This window comes from Helicoverpa armigera, chromosome 17 (assembly GCF_030705265.1).
Source record: "Helicoverpa armigera isolate CAAS_96S chromosome 17, ASM3070526v1, whole genome shotgun sequence".
NCBI lineage: Eukaryota > Metazoa > Arthropoda > Insecta > Lepidoptera > Noctuidae > Helicoverpa > Helicoverpa armigera.
In genome coordinates this window covers 11,487,608-11,513,325 of record NC_087136.1, presented here as the reverse complement: position 1 = coordinate 11,513,325, position 25,718 = coordinate 11,487,608, and the positions used below count along the sequence as shown (strand labels likewise).

The 25,718-nt window shown below is 42.9% G+C and overlaps 1 protein-coding gene across 4 annotated transcripts in view; it reads right to left on the bottom strand.

Annotated features, from left to right (window-relative positions):
- The window catches only part of LOC110379559 (lachesin), a 190,100-nt gene that overhangs the window by 14,043 nt on the left and 150,339 nt on the right, over positions 1-25,718 (bottom strand). For all 4 annotated transcript variants that reach the window (XM_064038747.1, XM_064038746.1, XM_064038745.1 and 1 more), the window contains exon 2: positions 23,591-23,680. In XM_064038747.1, the coding sequence (XP_063894817.1) occupies positions 23,591-23,660 (70 nt within the window). In that variant the 5' untranslated portion in view covers positions 23,661-23,680. The remainder of the gene's footprint in view (positions 1-23,590; positions 23,681-25,718) is intronic.

The following is a 25,718-nucleotide window of genomic DNA, read 5'->3' as shown; positions in this document are numbered from 1 at the left end:
AAAATGATATCGGCTGGCGTCGTGCCCGCGCCGTGCCGTGCCGCGTCGTGCCGTGCCGCGTCGTGCCGTGCTGTGTCTCACCGCGCCGTGTTGTTGAGCTGCACTTGTTCGCTTGTAACAGAACTGTGTCCATTATTAGCAACATGTGAACATCTCAACGCCGCATTACCGGTGCGGGTGCATCCTGATTGATGTCTACCAACTCTGCTTCATGAGCGCTCACAAACCACAATCCGAACGGGTCCGGCGAGCACCGCTAGTGCATCCTGTACTTTAAAAATTATTGTAGATTGTTCCGTGACGCCATAAACCACAAGTGCAAATCCGTGGGTAAAGGTAGGTATATTATACGAGGGCTGACACAGGGTCTAGTTGAAGTGTCTCTGGGTCGTTTATCCTTGATAGAAGCGACGCGATGCATGACCCGGCGACGTAGTCACGCTACTCGTCATCGGCATCGCGACTGCCATGTTGGAATTCATTTAAACTTGCGAGAAAAATGATTGTGCGGAGCGCGATCATTAGCCTTAATTACTGTAATTATTCATAGTTACATTGACCTGCGGCGGAGGACTCGATGGCGAACAGAGATTGATGGCAGCGAGCCTGCAGCGAGCGGCGCCGGGCGGCGCGCCACTGCGGCGTGACGGAGCGACGGATTTCATAAATATAAAAAGTGAACCATAAATTCCGGGATACCTCATGTTGTTCGTAACAAGAATAACTGTTTTTTTTTCATGGCCTGTAAAAAACCTATAGTGTAAATTGGACGGCGCGAATGAGCCCCACTAGACTGCTTTGTTCCTTGTTTATATACATCTGGTGACGCGGCCACGGTACGATACGGCACGTGTACGGCACGGACACGACACGGCGACGGCGTTGACTCGTCACTTACTAATACGTCGATATGAATGATATTCATATTAGTTTTGTGACTATAAACCTTTGCCTAATTAAGGTTCAGTTTCAGCTTAGTCACAGTTTGCATGCGATCTGTGCTCGTTAGTAGGACACGACACTACCCCGCACGGGACCAACTTTCTATTTCACTAAATAAAACGCAATTCAAGCTATGACGGTTACACAGGCATCCTGAAGTGAGTACACAATAACAAGACCAGAAAGCTTACTCACACTATAAAGGTTAAGAATTCACATCATCTACATATGTATGTACCGATTTGAAGTTCCATGGTGAAAGTCATATCATCCTCCGAGCCTTTTCCCAAACTATGTTGGGGTCGGCTTCCAGTCTAACCGGATTCAGCTGAGTACCAGTGCTTTACAAGAAGCGACTGCCTATCTGACCTCCTCAACCCAGTAACCCGGGCAACCCGATACCCCTTGGTTAGACTAGTGTTAGACTTACTGGCATCTCACTACTAGTAACGACTGCCAAGGATATTCAATGACAGCCGGGACCTACAGTTTAACGTGCCATCCGAAACACAGTCATTGGTGTCTAAGATATACTTAGAAAGTACATAAGTACAAACTTAGAAAAGTTGTATTGGTACTTGCCTGACCTGAAATCGAACCCGCGCCTTCATACTCGAGAGGTTGGTTCTTTGCCCACTAGGCCACCACGACTCATTCCATGGTGAAAGTGCAAAGAAAAAATAAATCCTAAAGAGACGGACTATTGTCACTCGGACAATGTTCGGCGCGGCGGTGACGTAAGCCGCACAATCCGGTGCGATCCGGCGCGGTCCGGCGCGGTCCGGCAGTGTGGGACTGCTGGCTGCCCCGCGCGAGTTAAGTAAACAGCACCTGTTCGCTTGCGCGTCGCCTTGTGTGAACACATTGTATGTTTACTTTGTGGAACAAACGCTTTATGTGGACTGAAACATTCGTATTTTTTGACAGCGGTAGTGTACGCGCTCGTAATCGGCTTCTAGACTCTCTCGGGCCGCGCGGAGTTCAACTTTCGACATCTCGCTACATAACACACACTAACCCAACGCTGTATGTATGTGACACACATATACACGCTCTTCGAAATGTATTCAGGGAGCCGTCGCCTAAGTTTGCTCCGTTCTCTTATAAGTTAGTAAATATGAAAGAGTTTCTCTAGATTCCAACTTGTGATAACTTATTGAATTTGGTCGTTGTATAAAAATTTTAGTCGAGAGCTCGTATAGTTTGTGGAAAACATAGACAGGAATATTTCAGTTTGGCTTGGGTGGACTTCTTATGTAGACTTCTATTCAGTTAATCATTACCTCGGCTTGTTTACTATATAGTTAGTTACAGATTGTATATTAGTAGTTACAGACTATATGAATTTGGTTTGAGGGAACATGTAGTCCTTCCACATAAAATACTGATGAGAATGGTGGATCACTTGGCTGGTGAGGCGAGCTGCAGCCGAACCTTATATCCATCTAAGAGGAACTTATCGCGTTCCTGAGATCACAATATACTCATTAGATATATTTAGTTGCGACTGTACCACTGACTACTAAACAAATATTAGGTACTAGCGTCGATCAATTTCTAGGGCTTGAGGGCGCGGCATCGCATACTTTGTCTAATCGAAGGTAATGAAGGCGATATCCCGACTAACGACGTGGTAACTAAGTCGAAGTTTTTACGAGAGAAACATATTGTAGTACAGATAACGGTTATAGCATGTGATCAGGTGAGGACACATGCAACTGCCGCGCGGTACACTAACACTCCCTCAACTATATCACTCCAAACAGTGGGTTGTATGGAGAAGAACCGGTTAGAAACTCCATACAACTCCATACGCTTAACACATTAAGAGCGTTTCCTTTGAGTTTACATTAATTCACATCGTGAATAACTAAACATTTTAAGGCAATTATTCACGAAAGCCGCGGACGAGGCAGTTTCTGCTGCTCTTACATATTTTCAGTGGGGGTTATTGAATGTGGTCGCCGGAGAGCGCGGGGGTGGGGTGCCTGCGGGAGGGGTGTTGCCACGTCAGCAACGTCTTACAGATCTCTGACGAGTGACGAGCAGTTTTATAGTTTTAGCGACCACCACTCAGAGCTTACACGATTTATGAGACGTTGCATACCAATAATGTTTGGGATTAATATAATTTGTTGATACAATAAAGCTATTCTTGGCTGATCATTAAAATCATAACGAGTTTTAGCGTTATCTAGAGCAGTGGCACATATCTGATAGCGCTGGCTATGTGTACACAATACAAAGTGAGCGGAGTGCGCATCAGGCGCGCGGCTATTTACGTAAAAGGGTGATTAGTTTAGTAAATGGTCGGCGCGATACTATCTGCGGCCAATTATACCCGCGATGTGTCTATCGCTCGCCGCACCGCGCCGCCCCGCATTGCTTGCGTCTCCCCGCATCGCTCGCGTCGCCCCGCATCGCTCGCGCCGCCCCGCATCGCTCGCGCCGCCCCGCATCGCTACTCACTACAGCAGCAGATTGTACTCATATATTACTTGTTCGCGTATCACTTGCTCATCAGCTTGCTGCTGTACTTACTTGACATTTTCTATTACCTACTCTTTCCTAATCCTCAAAGTCTTATAAGTAGCCATGCAAATAGCGAACTACCTAGACTTTTAAAGATATTTTTTTTTATTTGCGACAGCGTACATGAAAGTACTTTACTGAATTGTACTTAAAATCGTAATGATCTTAAGTATAATTCAGTAGGCGGCTATGGTCGGAGGTCTGACGCAGCTTTATAATAAATTTTACTTTATTAGAACATTATCGGCGTACGCCAGCGGGCTCTAGCTCATTAAGTGTTAACAGATAATATGTTCTGCGAGCAACTCGCACGTTATATTTGTAGCTTAAGCAGCAGTCGTGGGGAAGTTCACGTGTAGTTCGCATTGAGTGTCGAGTGTGAAGCGACAGTCAGGTGGAGGTGTGAGCAGGTAATGTGTGCTAGTGAGGCAGGTCACGAGCCGCCTGCCACAGATAATATATCGCGGTAATGGGCCATTCATTACGCGCACTGCCACTACATTATTATACTTTATGTGAAGAACGATCTCCATACTAATATGGAGAACAATCCAGCCGTTCTCCGGACAACGGCAGCAACTTGTGAATTGCTTCAGTGCAAACTATCTGAAAGCAGTTTTTCATAAATAAAATTGTTACTGTAAGAACTCGAGCTCAAGAAAGTTCATATCACGACGATCTGAAACTCAAAATTACAGTCATGTTGAGATAATCCTGTGACCGCAACAACTCGTTAATGGGATGAAACGCTCCCCCCCCGTGTCGCGGCTCGGCAGCACTTGTCAAGATGCACCGACGACAACACATCATGTAACATTGTTCATGATTCACATGCACATCATGATTCAATAATCTGTTGACAATTGACTACTACTACTATCCACGTTGATCTTTAACAGTTCTCCTAGCATTTGCTAATGATGTTTCAAGTGGAGTTATTTTGTACAATGTACAGAATGCGTGTACTGATAAGTTAAGAACATTGGTTACCGGCGCCGTCAGTGTGCAGCGAGTGACGCGGGGTGTACGCGACAGATTGCAAATGAAAGCGCACCCTTTGATGTGGTTCGCGAGACGCGCTGCACGATGCACACAGATAGTGTTTGTGCTTGAAGCCGGCGGAGTGTCCCGCGCGCCTCGCCTCGCACCGCATACAGTGCCTGCCATAATAACTAAATACGGCTTATTGTTAGCGCCGCGCTTTTCTACTCATTTCATACATTAATACATTTCAATTGTTGTTGTTTTCTGTCACGACTAATATTTAGGTATATTGGATAAACTGTTGTTGTCTGCCAGAGCAAAATTTTTATCGTTCGTAGCAGTGCGCAGTGGGGCGCACGTATCTATGTAAGTATGTCGTTACACGGTACGGGCACTGTAGTGGACGGTATGTAATAGCCAACAATTAGATCCTGTATCTACGTGTTATTACATTTATTTGTTATCAGACCCCACGTGCACAGATTATAACTTTACGTAAAACATTTGTGCGAATAGGATAATCTGAAGGTCACCTGACACCTGTGTATGCTAAATAGGCCAAAACCGTTGTCAGCTGTGGGCTGCAGGGCGGGGTGAGGGGGAGGAGGAAGGTGGAGGGGGGGGCGTTAGCTGGAGCATGAGGAGATGGAGGCGGCACGCGACGTACGCCTTGTGGGACTCGCATATTAATTACCGCACGAAATAAAAGGAAACCTCCTCATAGCGGTGACCACAGTGAGCACAGTGACAGCTTTATAGGAATTATTCTTATAATATTGAGGTTCTCGTAAGTTGTGTGTGGCGGGCGCCGGGACTCGATCCCGGATTCCCGTCACGCTCGGCGCGGGCTCGTTCCGAGAGCCGGCGCTTTTATAATTTAATCTTATAGCTTGTTACAATCACTACGATAAAAGGGCGAGCGCCGCGAATATTCATGAGTGACGGTTTTCTGTGTCAACGTGTAGCTGGACGGCCGAGAGCCGAGAGCGGCAAATTGGAGGGCGGTTGTGCAACTCGCGTCCGAGTTAATTCCATTCGGCAAATTGCTCAGTAAATAACGAGGCTGACGGACACATAATAGTTTTCCAATTTGTTCGTCGCTCTTATAATTTCATTGCTTTTTGATGGCAACGCTTTGTGACTAACGAACCGGCGCTTGATGAATGTTTTATTTGCTGGCAGAGTGTAGCAGCCGCGTGACGTCACGCTCGCCAGCGCCGCAGCTCTCGGCAGCACTCGGCAGCACTCGGCAGCTCTCGGCAGCACTCGGCAGCACTCGGCAGCACTCGGCAGCACTCGGCAGCACCTGCAGGAGCCGGCGCATCAGATGCCACGCTCCACGTCGCATTACACATATAAACATGTTGAGCACGTCGCCTCGCTTGTATAAAAACGTGTCGCAGAGAATTAACTGCATAATTATTCTGATACCGTCTCGGAGGCGACTCGTATAAACTCGTATTAGACCTCATGTGTCCGGCCCGTCCGATGCCGTCCGATGCCGTCCGGAGCCGTCCGGCTGCGTCCGGCGCCGGTAGCGTGCGGCACTCGTAAACTTCTACTACTGGCGATGCGTTATAAATGCAGCCTGTTTACTTTAGTGAAGTAATAAATTAAAAAGAAATACATTTCCTGATTAAGCGAACATACCTAATATGAAACATATTTGGACAAGAATTTTACTTTTGGGTGCTTTTATAACAATAATGCAAATAATTTGTGGAACATGAGGGTTAGATCACGTCGTTATTCTATGAACGTTGTAATGCTACAAACACTGGCTACGCGCTACGCGTGCTACGCAGCTACGTGACAAGCGCCTACGTGCGTAGCCGCTACGCGTCGAATTGAAACGGCTTCTATTGTAAACTATTAAGTTTATAAAATTAACCGTAATGGAAGATGATGGTTACACAGTTTAAGTCTATAAATCAAATATAAATGGGGTTTTTAGTTTTTTTCAGAACGTTGAAATATTTTTAATACGTACGTACTACTTCGCGAGCACAGGTACAGGGCAAGTTTTGACAACAAAGGCCGTTGTTTTTGGACATAACAAGGTCTGTATATATGTATAGCGACAGCGCACGGAGGGTAAGGAGGTTGTATCGCGAGCTAATGCCGGGGCTACTTCGCCAGTCGCTGTAATGAGGTCGGTGCGTATGCAAATACCGCGCGCGTGTGTGCGTGTCACGTGTACACGTGTGTGAGTATATGTGCGAGTGACCGCTGGTGTGTGTGTGTGTGTGTGTTGCACACACGTGGGCAGGCCAGTCAGGACCGGCTTCGAACTCGCTCTGTTTATACTTAAATTGCTTTTGTGCCTTTCATAAACTATTATTGAACCTCTTTGAAAAAATCCGTACTCCCGTTACACGATTTTGTTTTTAGGGTTCCGTATCGCAAGGGTAAAACGGGACCCTATTTTTTTCACTCCTCTGTCCATCCGTCCGTCTTCACCACTTCCTATGTGTTTTTGCTGGGAAGAAGAAGAGGTGAAACAAACTCCCTGTCCGTCTGTCACCTGACTGTATGTGATAGTTAGAGAGTTGGAATTTTCACAGATGGTATATTTTTTTTATAACAACAAATACTAAAAACCAAAATTAAATAAATATTTTGTGGGGCTCCTATACAACAAACGTGTTTTTTTGCTCATTTTAAATCGTAATTGGCCGGTTTATTTAGGTTGCACTTGAGTATTCAATTGCAGATAAAAGTTAAGTAGATATCAATGAAGGCAGCGTGCAGGCATTAGGTGCCAGATTGTCTCTAATGTGAAGTTATAAGTTGATTGCAGAGCACCACCACTTGACACAGCTCCTAAAACGCGGCGTTTAAAGTTATATTAAATCATTCTGTCCGAGTTAAGTCCATGGATCTCCAGTACGTAAGGGTACAGCCTTACGTACTGAAGATCCATGTTGTCCAGGTTTGAAAGCTGCTGCCTGTGGATCAGCGGGTAAGCCGCTGCCTACATTTGTTCGGGAGTTAGAAACATTTCTTTAGTGCTGTGATGCGGATAACAACGAGTAGGCGCCGCGCCGGATAATCTCGGATATTTCTCGCAGACATCCACTAACCTAAGCATTTGAAAAATGTCGAGTTAATAAAAATTGTTTCAATCTGATATACTTACGTCAATGGTACGAGGATCTTCGTGAAATGAATGTAAATGTAATAATAGTGCACAGTGCTCCAGTGCGTCCCTCGGTAGTGGGTCGAGCTCACGTGGCGCTTTGTTCTTGTTGTTATTTAATTACGGCGTCGGATAAACAACACTAATTCGATTACACAACAAAGCGAGCAAGAATTCAATCCACGATACAGCTTTACTCCGTATGGAACCGAGCGGAGCAGAGCGTGACGCTTCATAAGAGCCTGCAATGCTCTATTTAAAATAAAAACACTTGACTTTGGAGCAGTAGCCGGTAATACCGCTCCACGTCGTGTCGCATGTCGTGTCGTGTCGCGTGTCGTGTCGTGTCGCGGGTCGTGTCGCGTGTCGTGTCGTGTCGCGGTTGATGAGCGCTAATTACCGAATTAAAAGTTAATTAAGTAGATCCGCCACAGCAGCCCGCCTATAGCTTGCGATACAAATATAGTTCACCTCAAATAGTATTCCATTTCACGTCACTAACAACTTGCAGTCATTCGTTATAGTTCTTATTATCATTCATTCAATTATTTCTATGAAAATAACACAAACGTGTAATTAGCATCTGGTTTGATGGGTCTATGATGTTTTATTTGTCATATAAGTAACATGAACATTCAGGACGTGGCTGACCTTAAATATTCACCAAATTCTAAAATTAAAGTAGAATTTAGCAAGGTGAAAGTGTTTCGAACAAGTTGTTCACTCCGTATCACTATGTGGGATGAAAGTTCAAAGCGGATTTGTGTATGCTCTATTTCGTAGGCCGGCCGTAGCTAGCGTAGCAGGCGTAGCAGGCGTAGCGCGTCGTAGCTAGCGCAACACTGATTGGTGGTAGCGTGATGGGTGCGCGCGACCACACACTTGGCCAATATTAGTACGCGTCATACATGAATATTCAATAGGCGAACTTGGTAATGGACTTCCGCGTTATCTGTCTACTCGCTTTAGCCTGCTGAACTGGGCTCTGGGTAACAACTAACTGTTGTTGAATACAGTCACTGACGTGCTTGTAACGGTGAATATGTACTGTGACACACGACACGGAGCTCCAGCACGCGGCGTCACCGGCTACACGTTACCATTTCCAAGTGAGATAGACTCCTGTACTCACTATCATTTCTTTATGATTTCCGCTACAGTGGTTACGTTATGTCTTGCATCTGTGCTCCGGATAAAACAATATAAAACTGAAAACTTCGAACTTTCGAATAAATAACGTACCTTGAAAAAGATAAATTAAGCTCGAGCTGACTTGAATTACTGAATAACATCTCTACTGCGACTAAGTACACGGAGCGCGGAGTGCGGCGGTAAGCCAAAATATACCTTGAGCTGGTGACACTAAGGTTGGTTATCGGTTGCCGCGGGATGGAGTCGTATTTATTGTGGAAATATGGTAAGTGTGTGCGATAGCGGGCACGTCGCGGGCACGTCGCGTTACCGCCGCGGCTCGTAAACTGGCCGCCACTGTGCCTATGACTAGTTCGGACCGCGACTACATATTGTCTGTATTGTTATAAGGAGCAGTTGAGCTTAAGGTTTGTTAGCACTTAAATACCAAAAACTTTTAATACAAAGTTAGTCGTGGTACTAACTATAGAGTGTCCGCAACAACAAGTCGACGTGACGAGCTGATGGTGAATGCGTAGTAGTCCAAAAACAACGCGATATTGAGCGACACGTGACACTCACCGGGAACACAACGCCAGTGGGTGTACTGTGAGCATCTCCTGGCGCCTCCTGATGCCTCGTGATGCCTCGTGATGCCTCCTGATGCCGGATGCTTTCCAATTCCTCCTTTATTTACAGTCGTCATAAAACTTTACTATCAGCTAATAATCATTGAATAATAACAGAAAGCAGGCCGTAAACAGGAACCGAGCATAAAACCTCCTTCCGTCAACAGATCTACACATAACATGAGACGTACGTAGAGGGGCTCACTTCTGTCTGTACGCACCCCCGCACCCCCTCACCCCCGCAGCCCGCAACATAACATCGTAATGATATTATTGGGAAGCGATGGCCGATGATGATGCTAACGTCAATTGAAGTGAGGAGGGAAACGATACAGAACTGACCTCGTGATTATTGTTATTCATTACCAACGGATGAATACAATATTAAAAGCAATTATAATTTCGTCTGCATTGGTACATCTATGAGCTGCCCTCCTAGCGTGGAGCGATGTCACTTGTGACACACGAGGAGTCGGGGAGGGGTGTGCAGGTGACACGCTCTCGGCGATGATCGAGTGCGTCGCGGACACTGCGAGCTGACCTCACACTTCCCTGTGCTAACACTTTGTCTTTTTCCATCACCAACAACAGTTATTAATAAAGATATTTAATATGATAAGTCGTTATCAGTGGATCTGTGTTCATTATGTGCGTCTACTGTAAGACTTGCCATATGTTTCAAGTAGCTCACGTAACGCGAGTGCATTAAATAAGCTCATGATCCTGTTGAACTGTCTCGGCGACGGAACAATTTGTATCTAACGTGGAGCGTGCACACTACCGGACGCAGTGTCCCTCGCACGACATGCGATACTGCGCGATGCGACGCGATACTGAGCTATAAACGTTTGCTATCACTGCTTCATCAAGCGGTACAGATAGAAGCGCATTACTGATAACGAATACCACTATAAATACGACGTTGAACTTTATTGCAGAAACAAAAGAGCTTAAAATTTATCCGCACCCAGCTCAAGCCAACATAATTGGCGGATATGCACATTGCCTTTCCTGCAATGTTATATGTTGTATGTTCGCGTGGCATGTGCCGGGAGATAGTTGTGAACTATTAAGTAGTGGGGAAGGAAGCGCGACTCAGGTGACTTTACTTTAATGGCTGAGTGCGAGTTAAGCCGGCGGAGGTGCGGAATGGACAATGTTCGTAAAGTGACGTTATCTGGTAATGTCCGGTCAGTCCGAGTAATGTCCGGATTAAGGCCGGGACTATAATCGGACGCGATTAGCACGGCGGTACTTGCACGCGGTTCACTTTAACTACTTAATGGCAGAGGGCGTACGGCATGCAGTTTTAAAACCTGTTTAACTGTCAATAGGTTCTCAAAACTTTTATGGACTACATATGTTTAGAAAGTGTAGCTTTATCTCTATGCGACATACAATATAGATATTATATCATAAATAATGTTAATTGTCTAACAACTCTGGTGAGTAGGCGTGTACCGGGAGCGTGAGTCGTGTCATGGTGCGGTGGCTCCCAGAGGCTGCTTCACACACACACACACACATACTCACGTAACTAGCTACAAACTGTCTATCCTGTACTATTGTCATGTTGAGGACACTTCACCTCACTCGGCCACAGAGACTCACGACCAAATGTTGAGACGTTACTTCATTGCAAACACACACAATATCAGTCTATTTCTTTCACACCAGGAGTGTGTTCTGTGACAGTGTGATAGTGATTCTGTGAATTTCTGTGAAAGAAATACTTCAAGCGAGTCCCTAGTTCAATAACGTTTGGGTATTTCAAAGTTACACGTTTACACTCGAAGCACCGAACTAATGTCAAATGAAGTAGGTGATGAAGAAGAACAAGTAGATGATGGTAATCTCCGTCCGACGCTCAGGCGGTCAGCATCTGAACGAGCCGCTTACAACAATATAACGAAATTAAAACTTTCACAAAATATTCGTGAAGTAAATTATTTGGAAATAAATATGAGATTATGATAGCTTGTTTATCTAAATATATAAAACTCAAAGGTGACTGACTGACTGACTGACTGACATAGTGATCTATCAACGCACAGCTGAAACCACTGGACGGATCGGGCTGAAATTTGGCATGCAGGTAGATGTTATGACGTAGGCATCCGCTAAGAAAGGATTTTGATCAATTCTACCCCCAGGGGGATAAAATAGGGGATGAAAGTTTGTATGAAACTTTGTCAATTTTAAACCGATCGGACTGAGTTTAGAAGAAATAACTTGATGACTATGATAAATAGGAATGGAAAATAATAAAAAACGTTTGTTTGCAGAGATAATTTTTCATGTAAGTGAAAATCAGTGACACACGTCAGTAGTAAAAAATAATATTGTTCGAATCTCAAAAAGTACATTTTCTCAAGGAGTTCCAACACTTCCCCTCAAACAACGATTATTTATTATCCAGACATCACATTCATCACACCTTACCACACATACTCAAACTCAACTCACGCACACATCTATTAAACACTACACGACCCAGGGGCTTAGTCAGTGCATCCGCAGGGTTACTTGTCGAACACACATAATCCAAACATACAACTTTCGTTAAAATGCAATCTCTGACATAATGCGCCCTTATGTCAATATGTTTTGTTCGTCTGTGTGCCACAGGATTGTAGGCAAGCTTTATGGCACTCTGATTGTCCACAAAAATGCAAATGGTCACTAACGGTTCACCTCGTATGAAAGCATTTAGCTGACGCAAGTGTACTGCCTCCTTCGTTGCCTCCGAGAGAGCGATGTACTCCGCTTCCGTAGACGACAATGCTACACAGGTTTGTTTGCGGCATTCCCAATTAATTAAACAGTTGCCGCACCTAAAAATAAAACCAGAAAATGACTTGCGATCTTTTATATTTCCTCCCCAGTCAGCATCAACGAATCCCGTTATGTCCTGCACTGGCGACTTGGGAAATACTAAGGACAAATCCTTTGTACCCTTAAGGTACCTCAATACGTGTTTCGCTGCTTTCCAATGACGCTCCTCACAACAGGAATTGTATTGCGCCAAAAAATTTACAGCAGCTGATATATCCGGGCGTGTGTTACAGGCCAAATAATTTAGCGACCCTATCAGCGCTTGAAACCGACGAGAGTCTTGGCAGGACAAGAGCTTAAGCTTACCTCCTTCCCCTTCCGCCAAGGCTTTATGGAAATCCATCTCCATAGGAGTTTTCACTGTTTTGCAGTCAGCCATACCATATTCATCCAAGATCTTTGAAATTAATCTCTCTTGATTCAAATATATACCGGTAGGCGTTCTAGATAAAAGCATTCCCAATACTTGTCGTGCTTCCCCTAAATCTTTTATGCTGAAATGTTTTCGAAGATTGTCTAATAAAACTTCCTTCTGCCGTTTGTCTTTGTAAAATAATAAAAAATCATCGACATATAAAGCAATATAAAAATTATTATTCTTGTAAAGACAGTTGTCAAAGTCACAGCGTTTGAAGTTTAAAGACAATAGCACTTCATTTACTTTTTCATTCCATGACCGAGAAGCTTGTTTGAGGCCGTATATCGCTTTTTCTAGTAAGCAAACTTTTTCCTTCGAGTTCTCGTCTATGCAACCCTCCGGCTGCCGCATATAAACTCTTTCGTGTAAATCACCGTTGAGAAAGGCGGTGTTCACATCGAAGTGACTGATGAATAAATCCTTTTCAACAGCCAATGATAGTAGCAGTCTAACAGTTGATCTTCTCACGACCGGTGAATAAGTTTCGAAGTAGTCAACACCGTAGGACTGAGTAAAACCCTTCGCCACAAGCCGAGCTTTATAGGTCTTGTTACCATCTGCATCGAACTTATACTTGAAGATCCACTTGTTTCCTACGAGTTTAGCTCCAGGTGGCTTGTCAACTAGCTTCCAGACTTTATTTTCGTACATAGAATCCATCTCTTTCTTCATGGCTTCCTTCCAGTTATCCTTGTCGTTACGACTCAAGGCTTCCTTAACTGTCAAAGGCTCAGCATCTTCTGTGCAGCATGCAAGTCCATTAGGATGATTTCCATCTCGGATTCTGTTACGTAGAGGATAACGACATGCACCTTCACTCGATTCTTCTCTATCAACGGTCTCTTCAACTTCAACATTGTCCACCACGACATTGTCTGCTCCACTATCACCCATTTCTCCCGACTCCACCTCCGCATCTTCGTATACTTCAGCTTCATCTGTGGAACTCAACTCTTGAGAAGCTTCCGCACTAGCAGGTGATGAACCTGACTGGCCTTCTACCCTAGAAAATTCCCAGATAACTTCAGCACCTTTGTCATCACTATTTACAAGCTGACTAGGATTCCCTGAAATCACAGTTGTAGAATCTTCTAAGAAAACTACATCCCGTGCTCTAACAATGACGCGTGGATTACTGGGATTTATAAAACGATAACCTTTGGTTTCTTCGCAGTAACCTACAAAAATATGTTCTACCGCTTTAGGGCTCCATTTCTTCCGAGTTTCCTTTGGCACGTGCACGAACGCCTTCGTTCCAAAAACTCTGAAATGATCAAATGACTGCGCCTTCCCTGTCCACAACTCCTCAGGAATCTTGCCATGGTTACCACTGTGTGGCAGTCTGTTCTTCGTGTAAACCGCAGTGTTACACGCCTCCGCCCACAGCCTCATAGTCAAACCTTTTTCCGCCAACATAGCACGAGCCATTTCAACAATAGTGCGATTAGCTCGCTCCACTACGCCGTTCTGCTCTGGAGTGTAGGGAACAGTTAACTGATGTTTTATACCCTTCTGACGTAGAAACCCATTGAACTTCTTGTTCACAAATTCTGTTCCATTGTCCGTGCGTATGCACTTTACCTTCAACCCGGTTTCAACCTCTACTGATGCTAAAAATATTTTAATACATAAAATGAATAACAACAATAAACTGATCGCTAGAAAATTCAGTAAATAAGCCCTGTTATCTATCTGTATTATGTCATGATTTTGATAGATTTTGCTTAACATTACGGCCATGGAAAACAATTTCAGTCACACAAAGGGATCACTCCCAGTTCTGAAATACAGGAATGAAGTTTATCCAGTGCGCAAACTTTGACAACTTGTAGTTAAATAAGTATTATAGATACGTATATTTTTATTTTTTCGTGTTTTACTACAAAAAAGAAAAGTTATTGATAGCGAAAGATGTTTTTTTTGTAACAGATTGTACGGTCACAATCGTCATAGTAGGCACGGCGGCAACGCAAAACCGGTTTACTGACGCGAGCGCTGCTCCAATCGCGTAAGAATAGTTGGTATCCATATTTTGTTGATTTTAGGGCGGACAAAAGAATGAAAACTTTTTTTTACTAATGATGCAGATATGTTCCGTTAATGATTCTAGACCTCCAGAATTTTTTTGTGCACTGCTTAAAATTAATTCCTGTATAATTTTTAGGTAGCTGAGCTGTAACCATGTAAAACTTGCTTATAAATATGTAAAATAAAACAAGCACATGAGTACACATGCTATCAAGCATGCACGGAGCCAGAGGCGCGGTACCACTCTCCACACTGGCTGAGGAGTTCCGCCGGCCGACGGTAATCAGGGCACAGAGAGGTACAAACAATAATGGAGCTCAATATCCGCCACCAGACAATCTTACAGCTCAGACGTAATACACATGCACACACATAATAGAGAAGAAACACAATGTGGAGTCGCCGAGAGCTCGTGATTAATTAGAAACAATGCGCGCCCCGGGCCGGCCGCGGACAGAGCGCGCAGACCCGCCGCAGCCGCCTCCCGCCGCGCCGCGCCCACACCGCGCCGCACCGGTGACGCACATACACTGCATACTTATGTGTTGGTAATTGCACTGTTGCAGGCCACATGCTGGTGGTGTCCGAGAGGCGCGGCAAGGACTGCTCGTCATGGGCGGCAACAACCGTCCATGATCAGCTCGGCCGGCGAGACCTTACACATGAACTCAAGTAAACATCTGCATACGTGTGGGTATGCATACCTTTGTATTAGATATGAAATTGCTGAAGGTACACACTTAAACAGCGCGCAAACAAAATAATTCCCACGGCGGCACGAGCTTTTAATTTGGAATTCAACCTTTACTTGTATAGAGGTCAGACGGTATTGTTCTGATATGTCAGACAGTTATGTGCATCTGTAAATGTATTCTTCATAATCTGTGCTGACACTGATGTTCGCCGTATCCCGAGTGAATGAGAGCGGTGCATCTCTTTACATTCGTGCTCTGATCAGATGACTGCCGTTTTGTGACTTGTTGTCTTTAGCTTTGAATATTTTGACATAATTATACAACACTGACCCAGAACTGTGTACTAAATATTATGCTTTGAAAGAAATTCTTCTACTTCCCTTGTCCGATTTATATGAGTGTAAACTAACCTCACAGTAACCCCATATTCTGTCAAATGCGACACCTTCACATAAACACAATACAATGATCGCTCGCTCTCGTTTATACAAAGTAATTTATTGTCTCGACACTAGTGCATGTCGTGTAGATAACCATTCCGTCGTGAAACTGGTTCGATGGAATTCATCAGACGGCGAACGCATCTACCTATTACAAGCTACGAGCACTAATAATGCAATTCGTGTAAGATATTCCCGGGTCCCGCTACTGGGGCCCGCTGGGGCCCGCGGGAGCCTCCGTGTGGCGAGCGTGTGCCTCGTAAGGCAGCGGGGTGCTGCTCAACGCAGTCACTTGCGCAGAATACCAACACACCAAGTTACTGTTGGGATGTTCTGATATATGACATGCTATTGAAGTATATTTCTAAACCAGTTACATACTCTAATACACCTTCGTATGGTTGACAGAGATAACTGCCAGAAAAGAGCACGATAGTGCCGACAATAGTTAACTTGGGATTAAAGTAAGAATGTCAAAGTCGACTGCTGCTTTACCTATAGTTAACGGTAATGGGGTTTTTGTGTGTTCGCAAATACTGGCCATTTATTAAGACCAGTACCGGTAACGTAGTTAGTGGAATAACGGGTCATTTCAGTAAGTTGCGATTGAATGTGAGCCAAGTGTTCGGCCCATTTAGCGTTTATTTAAATTTACATTTGAATGTTTGAGTCGTTTCCCGGGCGCGGTCGCGGCTCGCGGCTTGTTTCAAATGTCCTATAATTACACGTTGAACAATGAACATGGAAATTTTCGTAGAACTCGTTTCGATTTAATTAAATCTGTTGGTGTGGCTCGCTCCGAACAATGTTAATATTACACATTTTATTAGGTATTTATTTTTATTTAGTATAAAATATTACCTATTTATATTATTCGTTGACTCGCCGTTACAGTACGGATCTGTGTCGCGAGACGTGACAACTAATTCATTTGATTTTAAGTAATCATTGAGGCATGTCAAGTTCACGCTCCGCCAATATTCCACATTGTTGAATCTCGAACTTTCATTCTTGTAGCTCAAGGAATGTAGGCTTTCTAATTAATTCATTACTTCTTTAGGACTTTCTGAAATCTTTACTTATATTAAAATTCTAATGTAGGAATTCACATGGAGTAGGTGCACTATTCCAATCATATGCTGCATTTTATATAATATCAGTGTACTTCACACACAAGCGATGTATTTCCCTGTTCGCTTGTATTTACGACAGTAACACTCCACGGACACTAAATGTAATCTTCTCTCGTCTCATAGCGTGTTAATTAGTTCTACAAAATCTGAGCAACATTTGGGATTAAAATTTGATGGAAAATTAATAATTTAATAATCTTTCGGAGAACACTCACAAATTACTTCGCGCTATTAAGTTCAAACACTTGTTTGAAGCGTCGCTCAAACTTGGCGCACTCTTTACAAGTAATTAGATTGAGCGGCGCCGCGTAACTCGCTAGTATCAGCGCGGAGTGTGCTGTGCGGGCGCTGTGCATCGTATTGTTGCATTGTACTTCTTCAGCTAAAGCAAGTGCACGTGTTGTTTTATCGCGAGTGAACTCTACTCGACGGAGTTCATGTAACTGAGCTGCTTCATTAGCCAGAAGAAATAATGATATATTGCAATAAGCAGACAAGCGTCGCGCCGCCGCAGCGTCACGGCGTCACGCACCGCTTTATACCATTAAATTTTCAATAATTCGGTTATGCTAATGAGACGAAAATTCAACGCGCTACTTAGCATTAGCAATTGACAGTTGAATTGAACAGTAACATTGGCAGCTGACTTACGCGTTAGAGTAATCAGCACATTAACCTCTGCCTGTGCGAGTCATGCACTTGTATCTCGCCAGTGTGTACGCCCCGCCCGCACCGCGTCGGGTGGCGTGCGCGCGGCGCGTTAGGCGCGGGTTCCGGCCGCACTCGCTGATGGATGGCGGAGATTACGCGCTCATTCACGTCTACTTTACGTCGCGCCGCACGCGCACCGCAGCGGCACGCGGCGCTGTACTTGCACGAGTCGCGGGGCTAATGAATGAGCCAATTCATTCGTGTACAGCAGAATGTCTGGTAGGGCAAGGAAACTATTGCATAAAGACTGCAATATTTAATAATCAGAAGCACATGTTATGTGTTTTATGAGCGGTTACAGAATATCAGCAATATGATGATAAATATTCCTTCAAAATAAATCCCTATAAAATTAATAACACTTTTTGCGCGACCATAAATACCATTTCTCCAATTAAAGCCAGCGGCCGACGGATCCCAATTTGCTTCCGAATATATTTTATTCGAGTCTATTATTAAAATTATACGAGTATGTAACAATAATAAAATAAAGTACTTTACGGCGTACGATGAGTATCTCGTCATGTTATACCAACATTGAAAATTAATACTGTTTTGTGTGTATTGTGTGCGCGAATAATGGAAAAAAGATACAAACGTGATGGACTGACAAACAAATTACCATTTAGATATGAGTTATACATTTTTACGTCGGAATAAATAAGAAATGTACGCAATGATGCTATCCGTGGCGTTTGCATTATTTTTGCATTATGAGAGCGTTTGAAGACTCGTCGTGCTTGATATCACAAATGAGAGGAATGTTTGGTTACTGAAGCAAACGATGTCCAGAAGTGGATGTCAGCACATCAACCTGTGTAAACTTCATATCTTTTAAATGAGCCTTCACATATAATCGCATGTTACGTTCGCATCTGTGTAGTCTCAGATCTGTGTAGGTACCTCTATACTCACTTGGACAAATAATTCGCATGAAATTCTTTGTGCAATACGCAAACAAATATATTTCGTACAAATTCGTGTGTTTAATATGATCCCAGCGGACTGTATGTATTTATGTTGATGAACATTATTTACTTTTGCTCTCATAATGTTTTTCGTGAACCGTGTCTCTGCAAATACATATATTTCCAAGATTTAAGAGACAGAAGGATGCCATTTGGGGATACTCTCGCAGAAAAATGTTTACTTTAGACTCCTTCGGCTATAATACAGTCTCATAAGAGTGTTTGTAGTACGGAATATCATTTACATAAGTGCGCGGTGAGCAATTGTGAACTCATAACAGTGAGTGTGTGAGGGCGTGTTACACTCGTGACAAATTAGTGTAGTGGGAGCTCTAATCACTAGCGTACCTGCTAATTACGTACTAATGTTAGCAATCACTCGCGTACTCTGCGAGAACACACGTCTACGCATCACTACACTGATTGGAAGTATGATTGATCAGGCGACTAAAACTTATTCAAACGGTTACAACAAGACACTGTTTAAATATTCTTGGAACAAAGTTATTAAGCGACTGATTGACCAAGCGCCTCATTAACTGTTTCGAGGAGTTATTTTAGTTTAGATCAATACAGTACGTTGAGACACACATACAATAGTTCATGTGTAATGTGGTTAATTGTGTTTCAACACTCCAGTACTCCGGGAAGTAGCTGCCAGTCTAGTCATGTGTGTGTGTGTGTGTGTGTGTGTCTGTGTGTGTGTGTGTGTGTCAGTCGACAACAGTACTGGAGGACGGAAGATCATAAACTTTATATTAAGGCGCGAGGCGCGAGGTTCACCTTCCGCCGCCAAGTAATTGTTTCACCCACTTTCTGCGTGATAAGTATTCAGAATTTATTGTGTTTTTACTCGCTCCACGAGGAATGTTAAATGCCTTTAACAAATGTGTTTTGTACGTCAGGTGGAGGAGTCGCGTGTCACGACTAGTGCACTTTGTTAGTGTTTATGAGCTTAAATACCTGTTGTTATATGAATTATTGTTTGCTTTGAATGTTGGATATTTTAATCACTTCGACATAACAATCCACATTATTTTTGTATAATGTGTCACGCATGCGTCATTTGCTACTGTCACAGAGAACATGCAATAATTGAGTACATATTGTTGTGAGCTCGTCAACAACAGAACAAAGCGATTATTATTTACAGTTTAGAACAACATCACTGCGGGCGGCGGGTGATTGCTTCCGGTGTCAACAGTTCGCTGAATGTGGCCGGTGATACTGCGACTATTATATTGATACTTGTACCAAAGCGTTATCATTCCTCGAACACCACACTGATTTAAATGATTAGCATAATCTACTGGTACACAGTATGTGTGTGTGTAAGTACGTGATCAGTCACGCCGGAGGTACGTCAATATTAGAAAGCTGCGCTCTACATCAACCATTGTTATGATGATCGTTAGAACGTCTTTGTCATCCATCAGCCCGAAAAATACAATATCTCAGCAGCAGAAGCGTGACGTCACAGACTGAAGGGGCCGGGCGAGTGCGGGGAGCGAGGGGGGGGGTAAACCAGGGATTCTAAAAGAACACCAGTTAAAAGCGCAGATCAAAAGATTCTTATTTATCCGGCGGTGGCGGGGCGGGGCGGGGGGACGGGTGAACCGTACAGGAGGCCTACCTCTACATACAGGTACGGTAACTTCTTTATGATTGCTTGGAGCTACGCTTTTCGTAGCTATACGCCTACGGCGTAGGCCCGGTCTGTCTACGAATTAAATCTGCGTAGCGTTACGAAACCCACATTGATTTATTTCCTTATTAGTAAGGATTTCGTGAGGAGCTTATTTTTACGTCTTTTTAGACGACAACTTTGATGAGTCATTTCAAACTTCTTGTCCATAATTTTTTTGTAAAAAAGTTTTTTATTTACAACTTTTCAGTGATACGAATAGTTGTCACTATCCATATATGTGGAAAGTTCTCATCAATACAAAGAATATAAGCCCAAAAACGAGGTATTTTACATATTCAGTTGTCGAATTCCCTCAACCTTCTCTGGTCTCCATCATCAGGTCAGCTCCAAACCTGCACTGTTGCAAAGGTCTCGTCAATACAAATAATATAAGCCCAAACACGAGGTAGTTTACATATTCAGTTGTCGAGTTCCCTCGACCCTCTCTGGTCTCCATCATCAGGTCAGCTTCAAACTTTCACTGTTGAATAGTCCTTTCAGGCATGCACCTGAATGTCAAGTTTTTACCCTAAGTATGCCTACAAATTTCGAAGGTTGCCCTCGATTTCTCAGGGTTTCCATCATCAGATCCTGACCTGATGACGATGGGACCAAATGACAAGCATACCCTTTCAAATAAAAAAAGAATTTTTGAAATCGGTCCAGGCGTCTTTGAGAAATCGAGTAACAAACATAAAAAAAAATACAGCCGAATTGAGAACCTCCTCCTTTTTTTGAAGTCGGTTGAAAAAGGGCTGTTAACAACCTTTACTTACTTACAATTAAACACAAACATAAACGAGAATGCTTCAATGAACTATAATGAAATTAAAAGTTTTCATTAAAATCGATTGTAGATATACATATTTGTTTTACTAATTCACTAAATTTGAGAGGAAAAATTTACGTAAAATTCCTCCAAAATCACAAACACACCCTTTATGGTACTGGAAGGTCGCGCGGAACTTCAGAGGTGTCAGTAAACAAGCGCCACCTCGCGAACAAAGCAGAATGTCGCAAGCGCCGGCACACGCCACGGCAACCAGTGCCGCACCTGTGAGCGAGCGGTGGCCAGCACGTCGGCGTGCTCACAACAACACGTTGCTGATCACTGGTCGCTGTCTCACAAGTAGTTTGCATCTATTTCGGGTTACATTCGACACAAAAGGGTAAAGGTCACAGTCGACGTCATTTCAATCTATTGTATTTTATTGTACAATCAAAAAGTTATTTGATGATATATTATTATAAAATAGTTTACGATTGATATTAGGCCAGTAATAGATATACACGGTAGGTCACCGTTGAATGAAATTTTGTGAACTAAATCATTTTTTGTTTAAAAGTTGGTGAGTAAATGATAAAATGACGCTTTTATATTATTTTATTTTATTTATTTGGCTCACCAACAATCGTTTACACGATACAATTATTAAATACAAACATCATAAAACAATACTTGTGTAACAATCTCTTAAAGGTAAGCACAGCATGCATTATACAAATAAGTTAAAGTTAAGATTATGACAAAATAATACTACATATAAATTCGACAATGTGAAAATTGTAATTAAATTAAACATTACCAATTAAATTAAAAATTACTTATTGAATGATTTTAATGAAATGATTTTAATGGTACTTTAAATACATGAATACATGTTACTCTCTCTGATAGATAAGTAATGTATTAATTGTTGTGATCGGAGACTACTACGGGTACATGATTACGTCTGAACACTTTCTAGTTCTCTGCAAGCGTTAGGTAACAACTCAACCGAAAATAAACCGAGCAAATTCACAATAATAACCAATACTCGTACAAATAAAGTAATCTATTTTGGTTAGGAACTAGACGATGTATGTAATGTTAGTAATTCTCGTCGACTAAATTCGCCAAGAAAAATATCGGAAGATTGTTTATTAATAATTTGTTATAAAAAATCATCTCATAGAAAATGGAATTACTTTCTAATGACAGAGAACAAAGTCATGCATATTCTTGGCACTAAAGTCAGTTGTGTGTGATGTGTGACACCGCAGCGAGCGGCGGCGGCGGCAGGTGCGCGGTCGCCTAATGCGTCAGTTACCGGCGACGACGGTGTTGATGCGACTGGTTGATAGTCGCGCGCTGTTGGCTCAGTCTGCGCCTCCCAGCGCGCTCGTTACTGTGTGACGTTAGTTCGCTTCTGATTTACTCATTGTTTACTCGCTACACCGTGAACGGCTACTATTTACCCATTTGCCTGTGTCCGCGTAATTAGCGCACTTTTTCAGTAACTGCTCGGCAAATTGTTTCAATTTACTTCCGTGAGCTAATTACGTCGTTAAAGTAAACGTTTCAGGCTGCAACCTGAACTGTTCAGAAAAATACTCACAAAACTTCATTAGCGGGGAACTGACTAGATGTCCGCAACGCAAATGACGTCAACTGGAAAACTTTTCATTTTATTCCCCTTTAAAACTTGTTTATGATTCTGGCGACAAGTTAGCGAATAAAGAGCAAGTTTTCAACGAGTCGCGGCAAATTTTCGCGTTCCGAATTGATGTCTCGACGAACGTTTAAATATTCATTAAAACTAGTGTCGTGTTCGACGGCGCGCTCGAGTGTTTGCTCGAGCCGAGCGCTGCCGAGCGTTGCCGAGCGTTGCCGAGCTCTGCCGAGCGCTGCCGAGCGGCGCCGAGGACAGCCGAGCCCGTGGAGAGGCCGCGAACACCCTCGTCGGGTGTTTACACTGCTCCACTTAACGAAACATCCATTAGCTGCAGTAACAAGTTGCGCAAACTCGATCCGGCCTCGATAACTATTCGCTGTTTACAATACACTGCCACATTTACATACGGATTTGTATCTGTGTTGTGCGAGCACGCGTCTATGTACATACTTGGAGGCCTACTCGCCGTTATTTATTCACAAACAGGTGTGTTTCGCATTTTATCCGACACAATCCGTGTAACCGTTACTTGTATGATGGAGGTAGATTATCAAATATTCATTCGGAATCTGTTGTTATGGTCAGCGAGATACAAAGGGCGAGGTTACAGCTGAACTGTGCCATTTCTTTAGATAACGGACAATAACTGCGGCTGTACGTGTCCTCGGGGGCGAGAGTTCACCTTATTGTCTTTATATGTAGTATAATGTGTAGTATTAATGTTGTGGTTCGATTTAAATAACGTACGCTGAATGCCGCGTTGCGTAAACATTAACTTGCGCAGCGACATTTTCTGCTACGTTCAAAATGTAAAAATTCACGTTACACAGTAGAGGTAGAGTATAGTAGTGTATGATAAAGAAGCACAAATGAGTGAGCGTACCTTTGATGAGATGCGCGGCGAGCACGAGCGCGGCGGTGAAGACGTGCAGGCGCCACGCGCACGCGCACATCCTGCGCGACGCCACGCGCTCTGCAACAACACAACACACGTTACACACTAGCATTATTGCAAATTGATGGCTCTGCGTCCAGTATAAACTGCTTCGTACTACGTTTTGTTTGGCACTAAGCTTGAATGCTACACTTAAAATCATCACTGACAAGTGAATCAAAATAAAATTGCATTTTTAATGTAAGTAGAGAGCTTCCATAATCGCTGCGAGAAGATACTTGAACTTTCTATTCAATCTGCTGTTCAAACTCGCAAAAATGAATTTTAATAAAAATATGTAAAAGTGTGTAATGCAATAATAGGCATCTTGCTCCAAAAAGTTATTTTATTAATATAAACAAAATTTTTAATTTAATTTTACCAATAGGTGGTACGATGATAGTAAACCGAGTTTGAAACTTTAATAACTAAATACTTATTTACAGAGTATGCAATCAATTTTGAATGAATTTATTTCGAAGAAAAGGTTCAATGCTTATTATTTTCAACAAAAATGATCAAATTATAGTTAAACATTTCAAATATCAGACTCAAAGACTAGTGTTGAGGAGACAACACGACATAGATATATAGGTAGTCTCGTGTAGAGTGAGTGTCGCGGATATTCCACACCTAAATGTGGAATACTTATTAGAAGTCACGCGACTATTTTTACATTACAATATTGAACCACTAACGTCTCCCAGATCTCTTCCATGTAATAAACTACGCCAATAAAAGCGCGGCACATATGTAGGTCTATCCTACCTAACCGCCATTAATAACTACGTTATCATATCAATAATTTGATGACAACAATTTAAGACACATACAATAGTAAAGAGTAAAAGAAAGTGTTGTCCTTGCTAAAGACATAAAGTTTTCTATTCGAAAGTTGTATAACGACGTGAACTAAAACGGTTGTAACTTTGAACGAGTTATTCAATATTTTATTCAAATCCAATAATCAACAAAATCACGATTTTAAAAATTCAGAGCGACTCCAAATAAAGTTGTTCATTGATGACGTAGTTCCAAGGACGAAGCTAATTACAATATAACATGCTTCCGGGGAATTATAGTTCACGTGGCGCGGAGTAATTGCGTGCCGGACGACAGTTTAAACTCACTACGTACTTGTGCTTCAAATATTTAAATCTAGAGATTGTGTGATTACAGATACGTACCAGAATTCAACATATGAAAATGGTTGTAAGAAAACACTAATTCGTACCTGAAGGAAGCCTACAACGGCCGGGACGATAAGTAGCGATGCAAATATCCGCGTAGTATCATACAAGTATCCGCGCAGTATCGCACAGGTATCCGCACAGTATCGAGCGGTATCTAAAGCTCTGATACGCGATATCGCCGGCACCGCGCCCAATATTTCACCGACCGCTGACACAAACAATATACTCTTGCAGAAGGATCATTCTGCACAACCAGCATTCGCATGATTTCCAGGGGAAAAAGGAAAGTTCTTTTACAGCTTAATACTACTTTTAGTATTAGCATACATTTTAGTTGCTTGCATTGGTATTAATTCTGAATCGTTTCTTTTCCTGATCACTAAAATAGAGAGTTAATGCATGTTTTTTCTTATACACGAATTTTGTTTTGCTTCGATGTAGAAAGTATTTTGTTTTTAAACCTTCTGTGCATGTTCTGTGTATCTAGTAGTTATAGTGACATTGCGGTGCTATGTTACGTGTGCCGAGCGCACGTGGATCCGTTCGGGATAACGACGTGAAAAAATACGCGAGTTTCAGTTTAAACAGAGCATGTTTGGAATAAAGGCTCGCGGACGGCGGCACGACCTGCGCTCTGCACCGGTATTGTGCTACATGTACGCGAGCGGGGGCTTTGTTAATCAACATACATTTCTCGTTTTATACGCAGTGTAGGTATACAGCGGTCTTAATACCGGGTATTCAAAAAGTTTTACTCACTTATTATTAGCATCATGACGTCCATATTTATGATTGGTTCATGATCATGAACTTATGATGTTCAGTATTCGTATATATGCTAGGTGCAGCGAGGCTGGGGTGCAAGTACGGGAGCTCGGGAGCAG